This window comes from Molossus molossus, unplaced genomic scaffold (genome assembly GCF_014108415.1).
Source record: "Molossus molossus isolate mMolMol1 unplaced genomic scaffold, mMolMol1.p scaffold_m16_p_14, whole genome shotgun sequence".
Taxonomy (NCBI): domain Eukaryota; kingdom Metazoa; phylum Chordata; class Mammalia; order Chiroptera; family Molossidae; genus Molossus; species Molossus molossus.
The window spans coordinates 84453484-84473511 of NW_023425349.1; the positions used below are offsets into that span (position 1 = coordinate 84453484).

Consider the following 20028-nt stretch of genomic DNA (forward strand, 5'->3'; position numbering starts at 1 on the left):
AAACACATTTTTACACATATTTTTTCCTAATTTTTGAAAACAGGCAAATGTTTACTTTTTAAATAGAAGAAGAAAAATATATTTACCTGCTTGTATACCTGCCGTAGGTACATGATCTCCTCCACAGTTCCCAAGGATATCAGCCTAAACACTTTGACATCCCTGCACTGCCCAATCCGATACGCTCTGCAAAAAATTTAAAAACAACAGCAAACAAAAATCAAGTGAAACAACTCTGGGTTCAGCCAATATCTCTTGGATATAAAAATGAAACATTAGTAAAATTTTAATTAATTTAAAAAGAAACATTTTATGTTTATATATGCTATAGTATTTGATAATAATGTAAAATAGAAATTCATATAAAAAATAGTCATGGAGGAGAAAAGTATTATAAAAACGTACATATCAAGTTCATTTCTGTTACAAACATCACCTTCCACTGTCCAAAAACTTTTCTTAAATTTAGATTTTTCTTTAATAGTGGTCTTAAGCTTATGAATGTTTCCAAATGGTTCCATTTATATAAAACTCTCAAAAATGCAAATTAATCCATAGTGCTTGGGAATAGGGAACTGGGGAGGGGCAGTAGACATGGATTAAAAAGTAGCAGAAAGAAAATTTGGGGGGTGATAGATATAGTCATTAATTTTATTGTGGTAATGGTTTCACAGTTGAATGCATATATTAAAACTTATTGTCTACTTTAAATATGTACAGTGTATTGTGTATTATACTTCAATAAAACTGTTTTAAAAAACAACCTGGGGAAAAGCAGTTAGTCAACTGGTAAGCCCATGGAAGTGCAGATTTATGGTCCTCATTCAGACACTTCCATGGGGTCTGTCTGACTGAATCACTCAGTTGACTAGTACCCCAGGTGTTTTGGTAGGAACTGCAGTGCTAATTAAAACTCTAACCTGACTCACGACGCTGGTTAACTATGGTTCTAGTCCCTGCAGCTTCTCCCAGGTGGAGGCTTTATTAGATGCTCTGAATGAGGTCACCTGCTTCTAAATACCTGTTACAGTCACCAGGGGGGTCGAGGGCAAGGCCATACTGCCTCATGCTTGAAAATGTTACAATTTGGGGGTATTTAAGTTTGACCTTGTAAAGTTACTCTATGTTGTTACAGTGGGTGTCCCTTCTGCCTCCTTCACCCATGCCTCCTCACAGAGAGGGGCTTTACAAGAGGGTATCAGAGATTCAGAAAGCTTACACCTCCCCAGGAGAATGGGGGCTCCTGTGACAGCTAAGAGTGGTAGTCACTGCCACCCTGCAGCCTAGTTGCAGATGGGCCCATTATCCCTCTTCCTCCCACAATGGATGTGGGGTCTAAACATTTTTTAAATGGACTTAAGAAAAGTCTTTGGGGTGTATGGCCATCCAATTGTTTGGTGAATGGACTAGATGGTTAGAATATGCATTCTTCAATCCATAAAGACGAAAACCTTGTATACATGCTACTTTGGATCTATGCTTCATTTTCTTGGTCCATAAAGCAGGGTTATGCTATACAAGTGTTGAGAAACGGTTACATAGTATGGAACTCAAGATCATTCTTTTCTAGGTTCCTCCTAACAGAGTCAAGGAAAGGGGAGGGAGGAGAAGAGCAATGCTGTTTATTTAGTTTTATTGTCAACTGACTTTCATTGAGTACCACAGCTGTGCTTTAAGGCAATACTGGGATGAATAGACACTAGGTCTTGATGGTTGAATGAAAAGGGACAAAATTACAACAAATACCATAAGACAAAGAAAAATAAAGATTTTTCTGTGGTTTTCATTGGACCATTTTACTTGACTGTCAGGGGCAAGAGGCTGCTTAAGGATGTAGGCTCTGTAGTAAGGTGTCATGAATTCAGATCCTGACCCTGCCAATTACTGGCTGTACACTTGAGCAAACTACTTGAGTTAATTTTTTGCTTTTATTTTATTTATTTTTTATGTTTTTTCCTCACCTGAAGACATTTTTCCATTTTTTGTTCTGATAGAGTGGGAGGGGGAGAGAGAGAGAGAGAAACATTGACGTGAAAGGGACACATCGAGTGGTTGCCACCTGCACGACCCAACCAGGGCCGGGGACAAACTGCGACTGAGATACATGCCCTTAGCGGGAACTGAACCCGGGTCTCTCTGGACCGCAGGCCGATGCTCTAACTGCTGAGCCAAACCGGCCAGGGCGAGCCCTTAATAATTTATACAACTTCCTCACATGTGAAATGGGTATGATACTAGTGCCTATCCAATGAGGATATTCCGAGTATTAAATGAGATAATCAGTGGAAAGCAATTAGAACAACGTCTGGCTCACAAACATGCAATTAATTTTGCTGTTATTTCTTTGTCCTTATTCTTATTGCCAATTAAAGAACTAAGGCTAACTTCCTTTGCTTTGTACCCAGCACAGTATTGTGTGTATTGTAACTGGGGTGATCTTAATAGCACAGCGTATTATAAACTGAATTATATCTATCAAGTAAATAGTAATGAATAATTTTAATTTCTGCAAGGACAAAACTAATTCATATCTGACTTGCTTTGACTGATATATTATCTGACACCTTGTAAATACTAATTGATCGATAAATATTTTTGATATTTATCTGTATAGGATTGGGGAAAAAAAGGAAATATCTCCATTAAAAAAACACAAAACATAACTGGGTCTCAGTCCTTCAAAACGTTGTACATCTTTCTCCTTTCAGTTTCTTCTAAGGTTAATTATTTTTTCACATCATCTTTAGTCAGTCTTAATCATTTATACTCTAGAAAATGTTAGATGTTATAAATAAATACATTAAAAAAAATCTTTATTGTTGAATGTATTCCAGATGTTCCTTATTTTTCCCCCATTGACCCCCTCCCTCCTCCCCACTCCCGCCCCCCTCCCGCCTTTTCCCACACTGTTGTCTGTGTTCAATGGTTATGCATATAAGTTCTTTGGTTTATTTCTTCCCGCCCTCCAACCTCCTTCCCTTTGAGGTTTGTCAGTCTAGCAATAAATTTGTAGCTCTTAATCCCTTCACCTTTTTCACCCATTCCGCCAAACCCCCTCCCATCTGGCAACCAACAAAATGTTCTCTGTATCTATGAGAATGTTTCTGTTCTGCCTGTTCATTTTGTTTGTAGATTCCATTGTCAATAGATATGTTTTGTTTGCTCATATATTTTATCTTTTTCTTCAAAAAGACCCTTCATCATTTCATATAATAACAGATTGGTGGTGATGAACTCCTTTAACTTTTTCTTGTCTGGGAAAGTCTTTACATGGCCATCGATTCTAAATGACAGCTTTGCAGGATAGAGTAATCTTGGTTGTAGGTTCTTGCTTTTCATCACTCTGAATATTTCTTGCCACTCCCTTCTGGCCTGCAAAGTTTCTTTTGAGAAATCAGCTGACAGTCTTAGGGGAACTCCCTTGTAGGTAACTAACTGCTTTTCTCTTGCTGCTTTTAAGATTCTCTCTTCGGCCCTGGCCGGTTTGGCTCAGCGGTTAGAGCGTCGGCCTGCGGTCCGGAGAGACCCGGGTTCGGTTCCCGCTAAGGGCACGTACTTCGGTTGCAGTTTGTCCCCGGCCCTGGTTGGTCGTGCGGGTGGCAGCCACTCGATGTGTCCCTTCACGTCGATGTTTCTCTCTCTCTCTCCCTCCCACTCTATCTGTACAAGAAATGGAAAAATATCCTCGGGTGAGGATAAAAAAAAAAAAAAAAAAAAGATTCTCTCTTCGTCTTGAACTTTTTGCATTTTGATGATGATGTGTCTTGGTGTAGGCCTCTTGGGGTTCATCTTGTTTGGGACACTCTGTGCATCCTGGACTTGTATGTCTGTTTCCTTCACCAAGTTAGGGGAGTTTTCTGCCTTTATTGTTTCAAACAGGTTTTCAATTTCTTGTTCTCTCTCTTCTCCTTCTGGCACCCCCAATATGCGAATTTTGGCACACTTGAAGTTGTCCCAGAGGCTCCTTACACTATCCTCATTTTTTTGGATTCTTTTTTCTTTTTGCTGTTCTGATTGGGCATTTTTTGCTTCCTTACATTCCAAATCAATGGTTTGCATCTTGGATTTACGTACTCTACTATTGAATCTGTGTAAATTATTCTTTATTTCAGTTAATGCCCCCTTCATTTCTGACTGTGCATCCTTCATTTCTGACTGGTCCTTTTTTATGCTCTTGAGGCCCTCACTAAGTTCACTGAGGTTCTCACTAAGTTCACTGAGCATCCTTATTAGCAGTATTTTGAACTCAGCATCTGTTAGGTTGCTTATCTCCATTTCGCTTAGTTTTTTCTTGGGGTTTTGTTCTGTTCTTTTGTTTGGGACCTATTTCTTTGTCTCCTCATTTTGGCTGCCTCCCTGTGTTTGTTTCTATGTTTTACTTAACGAGCGGTATGGGGCCATCTGAGACCAGATGCTGCTTGTTTGAAAGAACTCAGGAAAACCTGAAGCAGGATCCAAGACAGGCCAATCCTATGGTTAAGCAAGTGGCAACAGCTTAGGTGGGCCTGAAAGTTGGGTGGGGCGGGGCGGGGCCTCAGGGAATCACCAGGGCGGGGCTACCAGTGTAAGCCAGGTTGCTGAAGTCCCAGATATAGCGACTGTCTGCCACCCCAGGGAAGGGCTCACCAAAGGAACAAAGGCCTCTGACAGCACGTTTGTCCCAGAGAAAGCCCCCTCTCCAGCCCTCGCTCCAGTGCCAAACAGCTCAGTTCTTCCCTGTAAGTCTCTGGTGCCCCTTGAGCTGCCTCCCCTCCGAGCTTAGAGGGAGAGAGTCCGATAAGTCCGTGCGCGGGCCCTTTAAGGAGCTGCCTAGGGCTTCAGCCACCTCAGCTTCCCTGAGCCTCAGTTCCTGCTGGTTTTTACAACCAGAAGTTATGGGGATTCTCTTCCTGGCACTGGAACCCTAAGCAGGGCACCTGGTGTGGGATGGGGACCCCTCAGTCCTCAAGAAGGACCTTCCCAGCTGAGGTGTCCTCCTGATTTTTATCCGCCACACGTGGGTGTGGGACCAGCCCGTCCGCCTCTGACCCTCCTACTAGTCTGGATGCAGCTGCTTCTTTAATTCCGTAGTTGTAGGACTTCCATTCAGCTTGATTTCAGGCAGTTTTGAATGATGGTTGTTCTGTAGTTTAGTTGTAACATTGATGTGGTTGTGGGAGGACGCGATACTGCGTTTACCTACCCGCCATCCTGACCGGAAGTCCGTAAATAAATACTCTCGATGCTTATTTGCCCTTTCTGCTTCCTAAGCTTTTCTGTGTATTTGCCTTTTTCCTTCAGATTAGACTTTTCAAAGTTTGTCAATTTTACTTTTTTTAATGAATAATGTAAAATTTTGATTTCTTTTTTTTTTATCCTCACCCGAGGACACTTTTTCATTCTTTGTTCAGATAGAGCAGGAGGGAGAGAGAGAGAGAGAGAGAAACATCGATGTGAAGGGACACATGGAGTGGCTGCCACCCGCACGACCAACCAGGGCCAGGGACAAACTGCAACCGAGGTACATGCCCTTAGCGGGAACCGAACCCGGGTCTCTCCGGACCGCAGGCCGATGCTCTAACCGCTGAGCCAAACCGGCCAGGGCTAAAATTTTGATTTCTTATGTTTTGCTTTAATTTAATAATTTCACAATTTATATAATATCCTCTCTTTTCCTTAGGTTTACTTTACTTTTCTAGTTTTTTTCCTTTTTTTTTTTTGTTTTTTTGTTTTTTTGTACAGATAGAGTGGGAGGGAGAGAGAGGAAGGGAGAGAGAGAGAGAGAAACATCGACGTGAAGGGACACATCGAGTGGCTGCCACCCGCACGACCAACCAGGGCCGGGGACAAACTGCAACCGAAGTACGTGCCCTTAGCGGGAACCGAACCCGGGTGTCTCCGGACCGCAGGCCGACACTCTAACCGCTGAGCCAAACTGGCCAGGGCCCTTCTTTCACTTACTTTCAGTCTTTCTTTTCTAAGAAATAAATTTAAAAATCTATATTAGCATCAGAACTTAAATATTGATGCATAGTGATTCCATTGTTATTTCTAAATAATCAGTTTCTCTCTCTTGATTTCAATGTTTATTGCTGTAAAACATCTATAACAAAATTTAATCATTTTGCCCTGGCCGGCTTGGCTCAGCAGTTAGAGTATCGACCTGCGGTCCAGAGACCCGGGTTCAGTTCCCGCTAAGGGCACATACCTCGGTTGCAGTTTGTCCCCGGCATGGTTGGGTCATGCAGGTAGCAACCACTTGATGTGTCCCTTTCACGTTGATGTTTCTCTCTCTCTCTCTCTCTTCCTCTCTCTCCCTCCCACTCTATCTGAACAAAAAACGACAAAATGTCCTCGGGTGAGGATAAAAAAAAATTAATCATTTTAGCCATTTTTAAATGTACAGTTCAGAGAGATTAAGTACAATGACACTGCTGTGTGACCATCATGACTATCTTATTTACATAACTTTTTAATCTTCTTCAGCTGAACACAGTACTTATTAAGTAAGAACTCCGTATTCCCATCCCCAACTCTTAGTCACTGTAATTCCACTTTCTATTTCTAGGAATTTGACAAGCCTGGGTACCTCACATTAATGTAATCATATTTGTTCTTTAGTAATGTAATCATATTTGTTCTTTAGTGGTGAAAACAGGAATTCCTTCTTTATCGGTGTTCTTAGAGAAAAAAACTTTTAATCTTTCACTGCTGAGTATGATGATAGCTATGGGTTTTTCATAAATGGCCTTTATTATGTTGAGATAGTTTCCTTCTATTCATAGTTTGTTGAGTGTTTTTTTAATCATGAAAAGGGTGTTCATTTTGTCAAAAGCCTTCTCTGAATTGATTGAGATGATCATGTTAATGTGATGTATTTCAATGGTTGATTTTATAGAATGTTGAACCATCCTAGCATTCTAGGAATGAAACTAAACTTGGTTATGATGTATCATTGTCTTAATAGGCTGCTTAATTCAGTTTGTTCTTATTTTATTAAGGATTTTTGCATAAATATTCATAAGAAATACTGGTTGGTAGTTTTATTTTCTTGTATCTTTGCCTAGATTTGGCATTAAAGTAATGCTGAGTTTACAGAATAAGTTAGGAAGTGTTTCTTCCTCTTAATATATTGGAAGAATTTGAGAAAAACTGATGCTAATTCTTTTTGAATGTTTGGTAGAATTCACCAGTGAAGCCATCTGGTCCTGGTCTTTTGTTTATTGTGAGGTTTCTGATTACTGATTCAATCTCCATTGTTATTATAGGTCTATTAAGATTTTTCTATTCATGATTTGGTCTTGGTAGGTTGTATGTTTCTAGGAATTTGTCCATTTTATCTAGGCTATCTAATTTGTTGGCATACAATTATTCATAGTGGTCTCTTAAAACCTTTTACTTCTTTCTGCAAAAAACATCATTGCAATTTTGATAGGAATTGCACTGAACTTGTAGACAGTTTTGAACAGAATTGACACCTTAATAATATTAAAGTCTTCCAATTCATGAACACAGGATGTTTTTCCATTTATCTGCATCTTCTTTAATTTCTTTCTGCACTGTTGTTTAGTTTTCAGTGTACAAGTCTTTAGCTTCTTTGGTTAAATTTATTACTTTTTTTTTTAATGCTATTGTTAAGTAAAATTGTTTCCTTAATCTTCCTTTCAGATTATTCATTGCTAGTGTATGAAAATACAACTGTTTTTTGCATGTTGACTTTGTATCTACAACTTTTCTGAATCAATTTATTAGCTCTAACTTTTTTTTTTTTTTTTTTTTGTCTGTGAAATCTTCAGGGTTTCCTGTACATAAGATCATGTCATCTGTGAACAGAGATCACTTTTTTTCTTCCTTTCCACCTTGAATACCTTTTATTTCTTTTTCTTACCTAACTGCTCTGGATAGAACTTCCAGTACTATGTTGAACAGAAGTGATGAAAGCAGGCATCTTTGCCTTCTTCCTGATTTTGGAGTAAAGTGTTCATTCTTTTACCATTGATTATAAAGTCAGCTGTGGGTTTTCATAAAAGAGCTTTATGTTGATATAGTTTTCTCCTATCCCTAGTTTGTTGAGTGTTTTTATAATAAAAATATGTTGAATTTTTTCAGATGCTCTTTCTGCATCAATTAAATGCTCATGTATTTTTTCCTTCATTCTGCTAATTTGGTATATAACACTGATTAATTTTTCCATGTCAAACCAGGAATAAATCCCAGTTGGTTACAGTGTATCTTCTTTTTCTTAAAATATATTTTTATTGATTTTTTTAGAAAGAGAGGAAGGGAGAGACAGACAGAAACATCGATGTGAGAGAGCAACATTGATCAGTTGCCTCCTGCACATCCCCACTAGCAATCAGGCCTACAACTTGTGCACGTGCCCTGACTGGGAATCAAACTGGGACCTCTCGGTCCATGGGACAACATTCAATCCACTGGCCACACCAGCTGGGTGAGTGTATCTTCTTTTAATATGCTGTTAAATTTGGTTTGCTAGCATTTTGTTTGTTGAGGATAATAAGAAATTTTATAAGAAATATTAGTTAGCAGTTTTCTTTGCATTTAGGTCTTTGGCTTTCATATGAATGTAATGTTGGCCTCATAGACTAAATTAGGAAGTATTCCTTCTTTCAATTTTTGGATGAGTTTGAAAAAGAGTGGTATTAATTCTTCTTTATTTTATTTTTTTTTTATTTTTTATTTTTTTTTATCCTCACCCGAGGATATTTTTCCATTTTTTGTACAGATAGAGTGGGAGGGAGAGAGAGGAAGGGAGAGAGAGTGAGAAACATCGACGTGAAGGGACACATCGAGTGGCTGCCACCCGCAAGACCAACCAGGGCCGGGGACAAACTGCAACCGAAGTACGTGCCCTTAGCGGGAACCGAACCCGGGTCTCTCTGGACCGCAGGCCGACGCTCTAACCGCTGAGCCAAACTGGCCAGGGCTTAATTCTTCTTTAAATGTCTAGTTGAATTCATCAGTGAAGCCATCTTGAATGGGCTTTTATTTGTTGGCAGTTTTGATTACTGACTGAATCTTTTTACCAGTTGTAGATCTATTCATATTTTTTTTATTTCTGTATGAGTCAGTCTTCATAGGTTGTGTGTTTCTAAGAATTTATCCATTTCTCCAGGCTATACAACTTCTTGGTGCATAATTATTAATAGCACTGTCTTATAATTCTTTTTATTTCTGTAAAGCAAGCAGTAATGTCCCTCTTTTCATTTCTGATTTCAGTTATTTAAATCTTCTTTTTCTATCTAGCTAAACGTTTGTCGTTTGTTGATCTTCTTGAAAAAACTCTTGCTTTTGTTGATTTTTTCCTATTGTTTTTTAGTCTCTATTTTGTTTATCTCTGCTCTATTCTTTATTATTTCTTTCCTGTTGCTACCTTTGAGTTTAGTTTGTTTTTCTTTTTCTAATTCCTTAAGGTGTTAGGTTAGGTTAATTTGTTTTTCTTTTTCTAGTTCCTTAAGGTGTTAGGTTAGGTTTAATGTAAGCATTTACGGCTATACATTTCCCTTAGCACTACTTTTGATACATCCCATAAGTTTCCATATGTTGTATTTTAATTTTTTCAAGATAATTTCCTTTTTTATTTCTTTTTGACCCACTAGTTGTTCAAGAGTGTATTTTTTAATTTCAACATATCTGTGAATTTTTTTGTGTTTCTTCTGCCATTGTTTTCACTTTCATTCTATTGGGACTAGAAAAGAAACTATGCAATTTCAATAATTTAAAATTTATTAAGACTTGTTTTGTGGCCTAACATAGATCTATTGTGGAAAACGTTCCCTTAGTACCACAGAAAAATGTATATTATGCTGTTGCTGTATGAGGACAGTTCTATATATGTCTATTAGGCCCAATATGTCCAAGTGTTATTAAACTCCTCTCTTTCCCTATTGATCTGACAGGAAGTTCTATCCATTATTGAAATTGGAATATTGAAGTCTCCTGCTACTATTGTGGAGCTCTTTCTTCTTTTAATACTGTCAATGTTTGCTTTTTATATTTGGGAGTTCAGATGTTTGGTGAATTTATGTTTATAACTATTATAGCTTCTTGGTAAATTGAATACTTTTTCATTGTATAATATCCATATTTGTCTCTTGTAACAGGTTTCAACTTAGTCTATTTTGTCTGATATTAGCGTAATCACCCCTCCTCTTTTTTGGTCACTCTTTACATGAAATACATTTTTTAATCCTTTTAATTTCAACCTATGTATGTCCTTAGACTTATTATAAACAGCATACAGTTAAGAGACTGATTTTTTTTTTATCCTCACCTGAGGACATTTTTGCATTCATTTTCAGACAGAGCAGGAAGGAGAGAGGGAGGAGGAGAGAGAGAGAAATATCGATGTGAGCAAGACACATTAACTGGACACCATCCACATGACTCCAACCAGGGTCAGGGACAAACCGCAACTGAGGTATGTACCCTTAGCAGGAGTCGAACTCGGGACTCTCTGGTCCACAGGCTGATGCTCTAACCACTGAGCAAACTGGCCAGAGCTGGATACTGTTTTTAATCCATTTTGCCAATCTATGTTTCTTGACCAGGGAGTTTAATCCATTTATATTTAAAGTAATCAATGATAAGGAAAGAGTTACTTCAGCCACTTTGTTTTCTGTATACCTTATAGCTATTTTGTCCTTCATTTCATCCATTACTACCTTCCTTTGTGTTTACCTGTTTTTTTTAGTGACATACTTTTTATTTTGTTCTCATGCGCTTTTGTATATATTATCCACATAGTTGTGGTTACTGTGCAGATTGCATATAACATCCAAAAGTTATAAGAATCTATTTTAAATTGATACCAACTTAACTTCAGATGTATTAAAAAAAACCTCCTTTATGGCTCTGTCCCCTACTTTTATGTCATTGATGTCACAAATTGCTTTATGTACCTTTGTTGATAAACTGTTTTGTTTTGTTTTTATAAATAATTTTATTTCCCTCCGTCTCACTCTGGCATCTTTTTTTTTTTTTTAATCCTCACCTGAAGACATTTTTTTTTTTTTTTTGCATTTATTTTCAGATAGAGCGGGAAGGAAAGAGGGAGGGAGAGAGAGAAGCATTGATGTGAGAGAGACACATCAAGTGGCTGCCACCCACACGACCCTAACCAGGGCCAGGGAGACAAACTGCAACTGAGGCAGGTGCCCTTAGCGGGAACCGAACCTGGGTTTCTCTGGACTGCAGGCCGATGCTCTAACCACTGAGAAAAACCGGCCAGGGCATTACTCCAGCATCTTTTAGCCCTTCTCTTTATCTTTGGAACTTAGAAATATTACCAACATGTATCTATGTATGTTTTCTCTCTCAACCAAGTTATTATTTATGTTCTAAAATACTAATTTCTTTCTCTGTGTTCTCCTTTCAACTTTGGATTGTGGTTTCTTGACCATATAGATTCTGTTTTCCTTGTCTATTACAGGAGTTCCTCAAAACTTCTAATCTACTAGTAGAGACCTTTCCTATTTTCCTAAATTATTATGGACTTATTCTTTCTTCTGACATAATAATGGGATTTTGAGATGAATGAAAAATAAACAGCTATTATCAGCCTGCCAGTTGGATTCAGAAATCCATGGTTATCTTAAATAGAAGTTTTTAGGTTTTTTTTTACAAGGTCTTCTCTATCTTCTAATCACAGTCATATGATAAGCAACCTAAACAATTCAGAAAAATGTTTAGATTAAAAGTATTTCCAGGTCACTTTACATTTTGCCAGTATTATACCTGTCAATGGCTTGAAGATCATTGGCTGGATTCCAGGTAGGATCAAATAATACAACAACATTGGCACCAACAAAATTCAGGCCTAGTCCACCAGCCCTGGAAGAAACAGAAAGAACACATTAAAACAGGAAAAAAAAAATTGTTGTTCTATAACTTAATTTACCAGATTTCTATAACCAAATGAAAACAATATTGTACTCACATCATAAACGTTAGGTGATTAAAACACAAATATGTCACAAATGAAATAGCTATAAAATATTGTTTTTCTACCACTCTGAATATCCCTAAAAAATCTGACAGAGTCCATGTAAGTAGTCTATGCTGGTTATACTCAAATATTATTTCTGCAAGATTTTCCTAACAAAATTAAAAAAAAAAAATTTTAGTATGTTGCAGCTAAATAAAGTAATATACACATTTAAACAATAAAGCCAAAAGTAGATATACTTCACCTTATTCTTCCAAGTGCAGCTAAATGAAAACCCTGGATATTATATATAAAATAGGTATAAGACACTGAAAGACAGAGAACACAGAGACTGGCTAGAACTATAAGACATGAGGAATGATACAGCAGTGAGCTTCCGGGCTTTTCCCCCTGCCCAATGTATCCCAGGCTGGGTTCTGGAGAAGCTAGTGAACTGGAAATGCCAAGAGTCACAGACAAAAAAAGCCCCAAGTAAATCCTTCTTCCTTTAGCCAAAGAACCAAGAAAGAGGTAGCCTTTTAAGACAGAAAAATGTTAAGACAAGAAGCAGTCTATTCCTGCAAGCATCATGGAAAAAAAATCTGTGGCCCCACCCTCAACCTGATCAGTAAAGACTAAGAGAGGAGACTAAACTTCCACTCTTGCTTGAATGTAATGAAGCACCTTTAACTTCCGCTGGGGTGGTGTTAGAGAAGACTGATTAAGGAGCTAGGGTTTTCGTTTCTTCTTGGGGATAACCAGGTCCCCCTCTGTGCTATCAGTGGAGGCCATCTAGAAATAGTAATGAAGCACCTCACTCTCAGGATGTCAAGAGAAGCCAAGTAGAAAACATGGATTTCCATCCCTATGTGGCTGGCATGGTGTCTGGCTAAAACAGATGTAAATAAGATATAAAGTTTTATAACAAAATACTAAAAATATCCAGCATACAATAAAACATTACTAGCCATACCAAGATCCAGGAAAATTTCAATCTGGATGAGAAAAGACAATCAAGAAATGATAACAATATATTAGATGTTAGACAAAAATTTTAATGCAGTCCTAATAAAAATGCTTTGATACGAAATTACAAATATGCGCAAAACAAACTAAAATTAGAAAATTTCAGCAAAGAAAGAGAGGATATAAAGAAAAACCAAATGAAAAGTTTAGAACTGAAAAATAATTGAATTATAAAACTTCTGGAATGTACTCAATAGTACAATGGAGATGACAGAGAACAGAATCAATAAACATGAGAAAAGGTCAATATTGTTTACCCAATCTGAACAACAACAAAAAAATATCCTAAAAGAATATGAACCTGAGGTAGAGAAGACAGTTACGAAGCCAATAAAATAATACTTACAGGTGCAAAATAATAAGGGCTTGAAAAAGGGCAAGAAAGTCTTAGAGATCTGAGGGACAATAAAACTCGTATCATTTTAGTTCCAGAATGAATAAGTATTTGAAGACATACAGCTAAATAATTCCCAAATTTGGAAAAGTCATATACCTACAGATTCAAGAAGTTGCATGAACTCCAAAACAGATGAATACAAAGAAATCCATGCCAAGACACATCATAATTAAAATTCTGAAAACAGCCCAGCCAGTGTGGCTCAGAGGCTGAGCGTCGACCCATGCACCAAGAGGTCGTCAGTTCAATCCCTGGTCAGGTTGTGGGCCAAATCCCCAGTGGGGAGCACGCAGGAGGCAGCCAATCGATACTCTCTCTCATCGATGTTTCTATCTCTCTCTCCCTCTCCCTTCTTCTCTCCCTAAAATCAATAAAGAAAAAAAAGTTTTTTAATAAAATAAAATAAAACGTTTAAACTTCTGAAAACAAAAGACAAATAAAAATTCTTGAAAGCAGTAAGCAAGAAATGACACATTACTTTTAGGGAAAACCAATTCAAATGACAGTGGATTTCTCATCAGAAACCATGGAGGCCGGAAGGAAGCAGTACATTTTTCAAGTGCTTAAAAATCTGTCAATCCAGAATTCTATATCCAGCAAAAATATCCGTCAGGAATGAAAGGGAAATCATGACATTCTTCAATTAGGAAAAACTAAGAGAATTTGTCACTGAAAGACTTAAAAGGGGGAAAAAATGCCACAAAAAATAAAAAGCCATCCAATATCACATCTTTTCAAATTCAGCTCAAAAGTTTTTCCCTAGTTCCTTCTCCATTTCTATTTTCTTGCCCTATTTCAAGCCCTTATTATTTCTCTTACCTCAGACCTTAAATCCATTCTCATATTACATAAAATTATTTTAGGCACTGAATATAAAAAACTAAGTGTGTCACTTCTCTGTTTTAAACCCCTCAATTCTTATCCATCAGAGACCAACTCATGTATTTTTGGACTTTATCTCATGGAATTACCAATATACTTAAAGTTTTCTTCATACACTGCTTGCAATTTTCTTTGTTCTCCTTTGCTTGGCTAACTTCTACTTGTTCTTCAGCATTGCTAAGGAAGGATGAACTAATATTTCTCCTTTGTGCCTCCTTCCACTTGCATTTACCATACTCTACTGAAACTAGCCTTTTACATATTTCTTAACAACTATTCCCTCCATCCTCATTATTTTTTAGTTACAAACTTTAAAAGAGTTGGGTCTGAACCCTTTATATCTTTTCTTCTCCAGAACCTGTCACAGAACACTCAATATAGTTTTTGTTAAATTAACTAATGTTTCCTCCTATTCAGTTATATACCCAGCTCTTCCCTCCATGTATTCTAAGCTCTAACCACTTAAATTCCAGTCATTTCTGTACGTATGCTGTTATCTCTGCCTAAATGCCCTTTATGTAAAGCTGCTTCTCCTTTTAATGCAATCTTATCTATAAGGGGCCAGTTTAAACATTATCATCCTTTTATGGTCTTTCTTGATATGCCTATTCTTTAAATGCTCATGGAACTGTACACATAATGCCTGTAAAGCATTTACTGCTCATAGTGCTCCTCAGAGGCAAAAAATAAAATCTGTTACTTTTCTTATCCTACAGTAAGTTAGGACCAATGAAGACAACTGAATGAACAAAGAGGTGTGAGACTTGTTAGACAACATAACAAATAAAGAGGCAGGGTTTTACAACAAATGTATAATATGATTCTAATGACTTATTTGAAGAGTTGTTTAAAATCTCTCTTTTGGGAGATATAACAAAAAAATGATCTCATCTTTCTGAAGAAGTTACGATATAGTTCTCTGGAATGAGGTTAAGAGAAATACAAAATTATTTTTCTTAAGAGCCTTTCAAACTATGATTCATGGGACTGAAATAATTAGGGGCACCTAAATATTGCCTGACAAACCCAAAGTATCCTGACTTCAAATTAAGTGTCCAACAGAAAATGAACTGTAGTCTTTGGAAAATTATTTATAGAGGTAATAGCATAAAGATATCACAGAGACTTGAACTCAAACAATAGGGAGAGCTGTGGAAAGAATAAAAAATGGGTAAATTAGGAGAGTGGTAGGACTTAGATACAAAGCAAGCAGAAGAGAAGTTAAAAGTTTATCTAATATTGTGATGGGAAAAAATTGAAGATTTTAGATTATATAATTACATGAAAAATCAACAAGATATAACTAAAATAAAATTTAAAAATTAAGAAATATTGTCTAACACTTAAATGAACAACACCAAAAATAAATCTAACCAACTGTGTCCGTTAGCTTCCCGTCGGTGAGTCTGACATGCATTTACCAAACACCCTGTGTAAGGCGCGGGAGGCCTCTACAAGCTGAGGTAGCCATCTCCCAAGAGACTCTGAAGTTACAACTGAAGGCTGGCTGAGTTACAGCAGAGACAAAGCTCCTTTTAAAAAAAATCTCTAAACTTTATCTCTGGAGATGAGATGATTCTCTGTTTCATGATAATGCAACTCAGAAATCTGAACTTTAAAATCTGTACCTCTGTTGTTATATGACTAACAGCAAAGTCCTATTCCTTAAGCAATAAAATAAAATATAGACCTCTTTAAACCGAGGACTAGAATTAAGACAGACCCATAATGAGCATGCAGGCTATTCATTCCTTAGGTCCTTCTATTCTTATATCAAATAAGAATATAAAAAATTATATTTTAACCACATCGTAATATTCCACAAAAAAATGTCTCCAATGAATTAAGTTTTATTGTTAGTTGTTAACTATTATAGTTGGCCAAAGTAGCAATTAAGTGAGAGGGCACATAAAAGACATTTTCTGATATTCGAAGATGCAGACGTTTTACTTTCTATGATCCTGACCTCAGAGTTACTTGGAGACATTCTCCAGTGAAACAAGGAGGCGAGCCAAGAATGCAGATGGCAGGAAATTCAGGGACAGTGGGTCCAGTGCAGGAGAGCAGTGGAAGGACTTCACGGCAGGTTCTTTGTCAGGCCTAGAGGACCACCAGTCCAGATTACAACCAGGGGACCAAAGCTTCAGGACAAAGTTCTTCAGGACACACAGGAGTCAACAAAAGAGAAAGTGTGAATGTGAATTACTAATAACTGAAGATTATTATTATTATTATAAAGGGCAAAAAGACACTGAGGGAAAAGCAATAAGAAAGTTATGATTAAAATATGAAGTGAGGCCCTGGCCGGTTTGGCTCAGCAGTTAGAGCATCGGCCTGTGGTCCAGACAGACCCAGGTTCGGTTCCCGCTAAGGACACACACCTTGGTTGCAGTTTGTCCCCAGCTCTGGTTGGGTTGTGCGGGTGGCAACCACTCGATGTGTCCGTTTCACGTCGATGTTTCTCTCTCTCTCTCTCCCTCCCACTCTATCTGAACAACAACAACAACAAAAACATAAAAAATATCCTCGGGTGAAGATAAAAAAAATATATAAAGTGAGCCCTGACCGGTTTTGCTCAGTGGTTAGAGCATCGGCCCGTGGACCAGAGAGTCCCAGGTTTGGTTCCTGCTAAGGGCACGTACCTCGGTTGCAGTTTGTCCCCAGCCTGAGTTGGGGTTGTGCGGGTGGCAACCCCTCGGTGTGTCTCTCTCACGTCGATGTTTCTCTCTCTCTCTTCCCCTTCTTTCCTTCTCACTCTATCTGAAGATAAATGCAAAAATATCCTCGAGTGAGGATAAAAAAAAAAAATGAAGTGAACTGAACTGTGTAACCATATGATGAATGAAGTGTTAGAAAAGATAACTCACTTTAGGTTGATGTTAAGACTCCTTGAATTGGCCAAGAGGTCACAAACATTCAGAGAACTTACCCTAGCACTCTGTGGTCCAGCATTAAACAATGTTTACAAAATCACAATAATGTAAATGCTGTTCTTTAGCCTCTAAATTTTAGAGCCAACCTATAGGGAGAGTATGAAAGACCTGGTTATTTTTGCAGGACTCTGTGGAACTCCTAATGCCCCTGATGAGGTAGGAGGTGAACTAGTAGGAGAAACTATGAACAGGTAACAAAGTAGAAGGGTGGAGGCGTGCTGATGCCAATACTGCCCATTACAAGCACTTAGAAGATACTGTAGAAAGTAGATGGACTAAAACATTAAAAACTGAAGTACATTATTTAAAGTACACAATTAATTTATAGACAAATAATAAAGACTGTGTTAACAGTGGGGAGATGCTAGTGCAAGAAGATTAAGTCCTCCTCTTTCATAACAGAATCCAAGCTGTGTAATGTTGATATATGAAAAGATAACGAAGACTTAGGATTCTGGCAACATGATGGAATAAGCTAATGTGATAATACTTCTGCTACAACACCCAGAAATTAAATATAAACTATTGCAAAATTAGAAAAATAAAACAAAAACTGAGCTTATGCTTTTTGCAAAACACAGCTGAAGAATGTATTTATTATGTTAGGTACTATTCTTTGCTGGGTAAAGACTTAGGCAATAAATTTACTTCTTGAATTCAGTTACAAGAAATTAAGAATCTAAAACTCTTTCCTTCCCATCTCTTGAGATGCTTAGCAGAAGTCAAAGCAAAGCCACAGAAGTGGAAAACTCCTACACCAAGGGATTTCCAAAGAGGAAAAAGACCCTCTGAAGATAAGCTCAAAATAAAAAATTTAAAAATTTGTGAAGATACCATCTACCATAAGCAAGAGCCAGAGGAAACATCAAATAGAAGTATCAGCACCTCCAAATACAGGGATTTAATAGAGCAAAAACACCATTCAAAAGGAGTTTAAAAAAAAAAAGATTAAAATTACTAAAGAAATAAAAGAAAGCCTAGAAACCATGAAGAACAAAATATAAGTAAAAAATAAACAGGCAGATTTGAAAAATATCAAGTATAACTTCTAAACATGAAAAATACAATCTTTAAAGATTCAATGGATGGATTAAATAGAAATTTATAATAAAGTTGAAGAGATCACTAGGAGCTTTATGGCAGATCTCATCAAATTCGACTGGGGGTGACTTGCCTGAGAGAAGACTACTTATCTTAAGTTCTGTACTATTTATACTGCTGAAGGCATTTATTACTTCAAAAAAATTATTTAAAAATTAAGAATTTTTTTTTAATTAAAGTTAACTGAAGACAGTATTCTATGCCATTTAATGATCTGTATGTAAGGACTCCCATGAGAAATTACGAGCTGAATTCATTCACGGGAACTCGGGAATCCACACCTTCTCTCCTGTTGCCTTCACTGCAAGAATTCGAGGATAATTCCACTGCTCAACAGTAAGTAGCTCACTCATCATATATAGCATTTTCTCCTCATTTAAGTAATTTTTTACTTATTCCTACTTTTTGCGTTTTACATAAGTTTATTTTTAAAACCCCCGAAATTCTTTTTGAAAGACAATGGGAGCAAATCTATAAAATACTACATTAAATGCTAATAGTTATGGATTTGTTAGTCCCCAAAAGGTGAATTTTACTTAGGTATTATATTGACTTAACTCTTCCTTTAAAGTGTGTATAGTCTTTAAAAGGTTTGAATTAGAGATTTGTAAACAGGTGTTAGAACTGATTTAACCTGAATCAAACCTGATAAATGTGAAGCTGCTCTGGTTGATATTAGGTCGAGACACAGCAGGGAAAGGCCTGGTCAAGCAACCCGGGGCAACTCGCTAGGGCTCTGTGAGGACAGTCTGCAAACCACTGCTACAAATGATTTTTTATTATTTGACTAATAACTCAATTATTTAATTCAGTCTCATTCTGACCATGGACATGAGTCAAAACACTACGATAAAAAATTCCTTTCAAAAATTCTATCTTTATAAATGCACGCATATAAAGGGGAATTCAGTGATGATAAGGGAATTGAGAGAAAAGGCTAGGTAAAACTCAAGAAACTATTATTTTAGTTATAATTAATAGCATTTTTGCTGCTTCTCCTTAAAGCCAAATAAAACAAAGCAATATGAGCATAATCATTGAAACTTCAGTAATAGTTTTAAAATTACCCTAACTCTCAAAAGCAATTAGATGAAAATCAAGTTATCAAGTTTTATTCTCTTACATTGTGGAGACAAGACAAATGTTAACATCCTGGGTACTGTTGAACTCCTTGACGATCTTGAGTCTGTCCTCTGACTTGGTGCTCCCATCGAGCCGCCGGTAATCAAGGCCCGCCGCCATACAGTACTGCTGCAGCACGTCGAGCAACTAGGGGAAAGCACGGACGGGGGCAACGCTGAAATCACGGTTTAACAAGCTTCAGACCGTTACAGAGAGGAAATGTACTAAGTATTAATTATTGATGCTCACCATTTATTTCTTATAGTTATAAGAGCAACAAATATTTTTCTGATTTCTGACCCATATAGTTCATTATCCTGAAACTGATGTTAACCTTCAGCAACCATTCTTTTAAATAAATAATCTTTTAAGAAAAAAAAAATCTTTAATTTAAAAAATTAAAATCAAATAAAAAGGAAACCACTGGCCAAGTCATTAATGTAAATATATTTCATTCATTTCATTTTAAAATATCTTAAATGTCTTAAAAATATTTTAATTATCAACAAAAACATCAACAGAAAATTAAAAATCTATCTTTGTGTTTGCTATTTGACATAATTGAGATTTAATTGATATACTGGAGATTTGTAAGTCACCTACCTCACTACCATCTCCTACAGTACGTGTAAGACAGAAAA

The 20028-nt window shown here is 37.0% G+C and overlaps 1 protein-coding gene across 1 annotated transcript in view; it reads right to left on the minus strand.

Annotated features, from left to right (window-relative positions):
* Nucleotides 1-20028, minus strand: part of ERCC6L2 (ERCC excision repair 6 like 2) — a 145612-nt gene that overhangs the window by 63018 nt on the left and 62566 nt on the right. The window contains exons 11-13 of the mRNA XM_036260814.1: nucleotides 19389-19534; nucleotides 11737-11832; nucleotides 87-186 (exon numbers count right to left, since the gene is read on the minus strand). Of these exons, the coding sequence (XP_036116707.1) occupies nucleotides 87-186; nucleotides 11737-11832; nucleotides 19389-19534 (342 nt within the window). The remainder of the gene's footprint in view (nucleotides 1-86; nucleotides 187-11736; nucleotides 11833-19388; nucleotides 19535-20028) is intronic.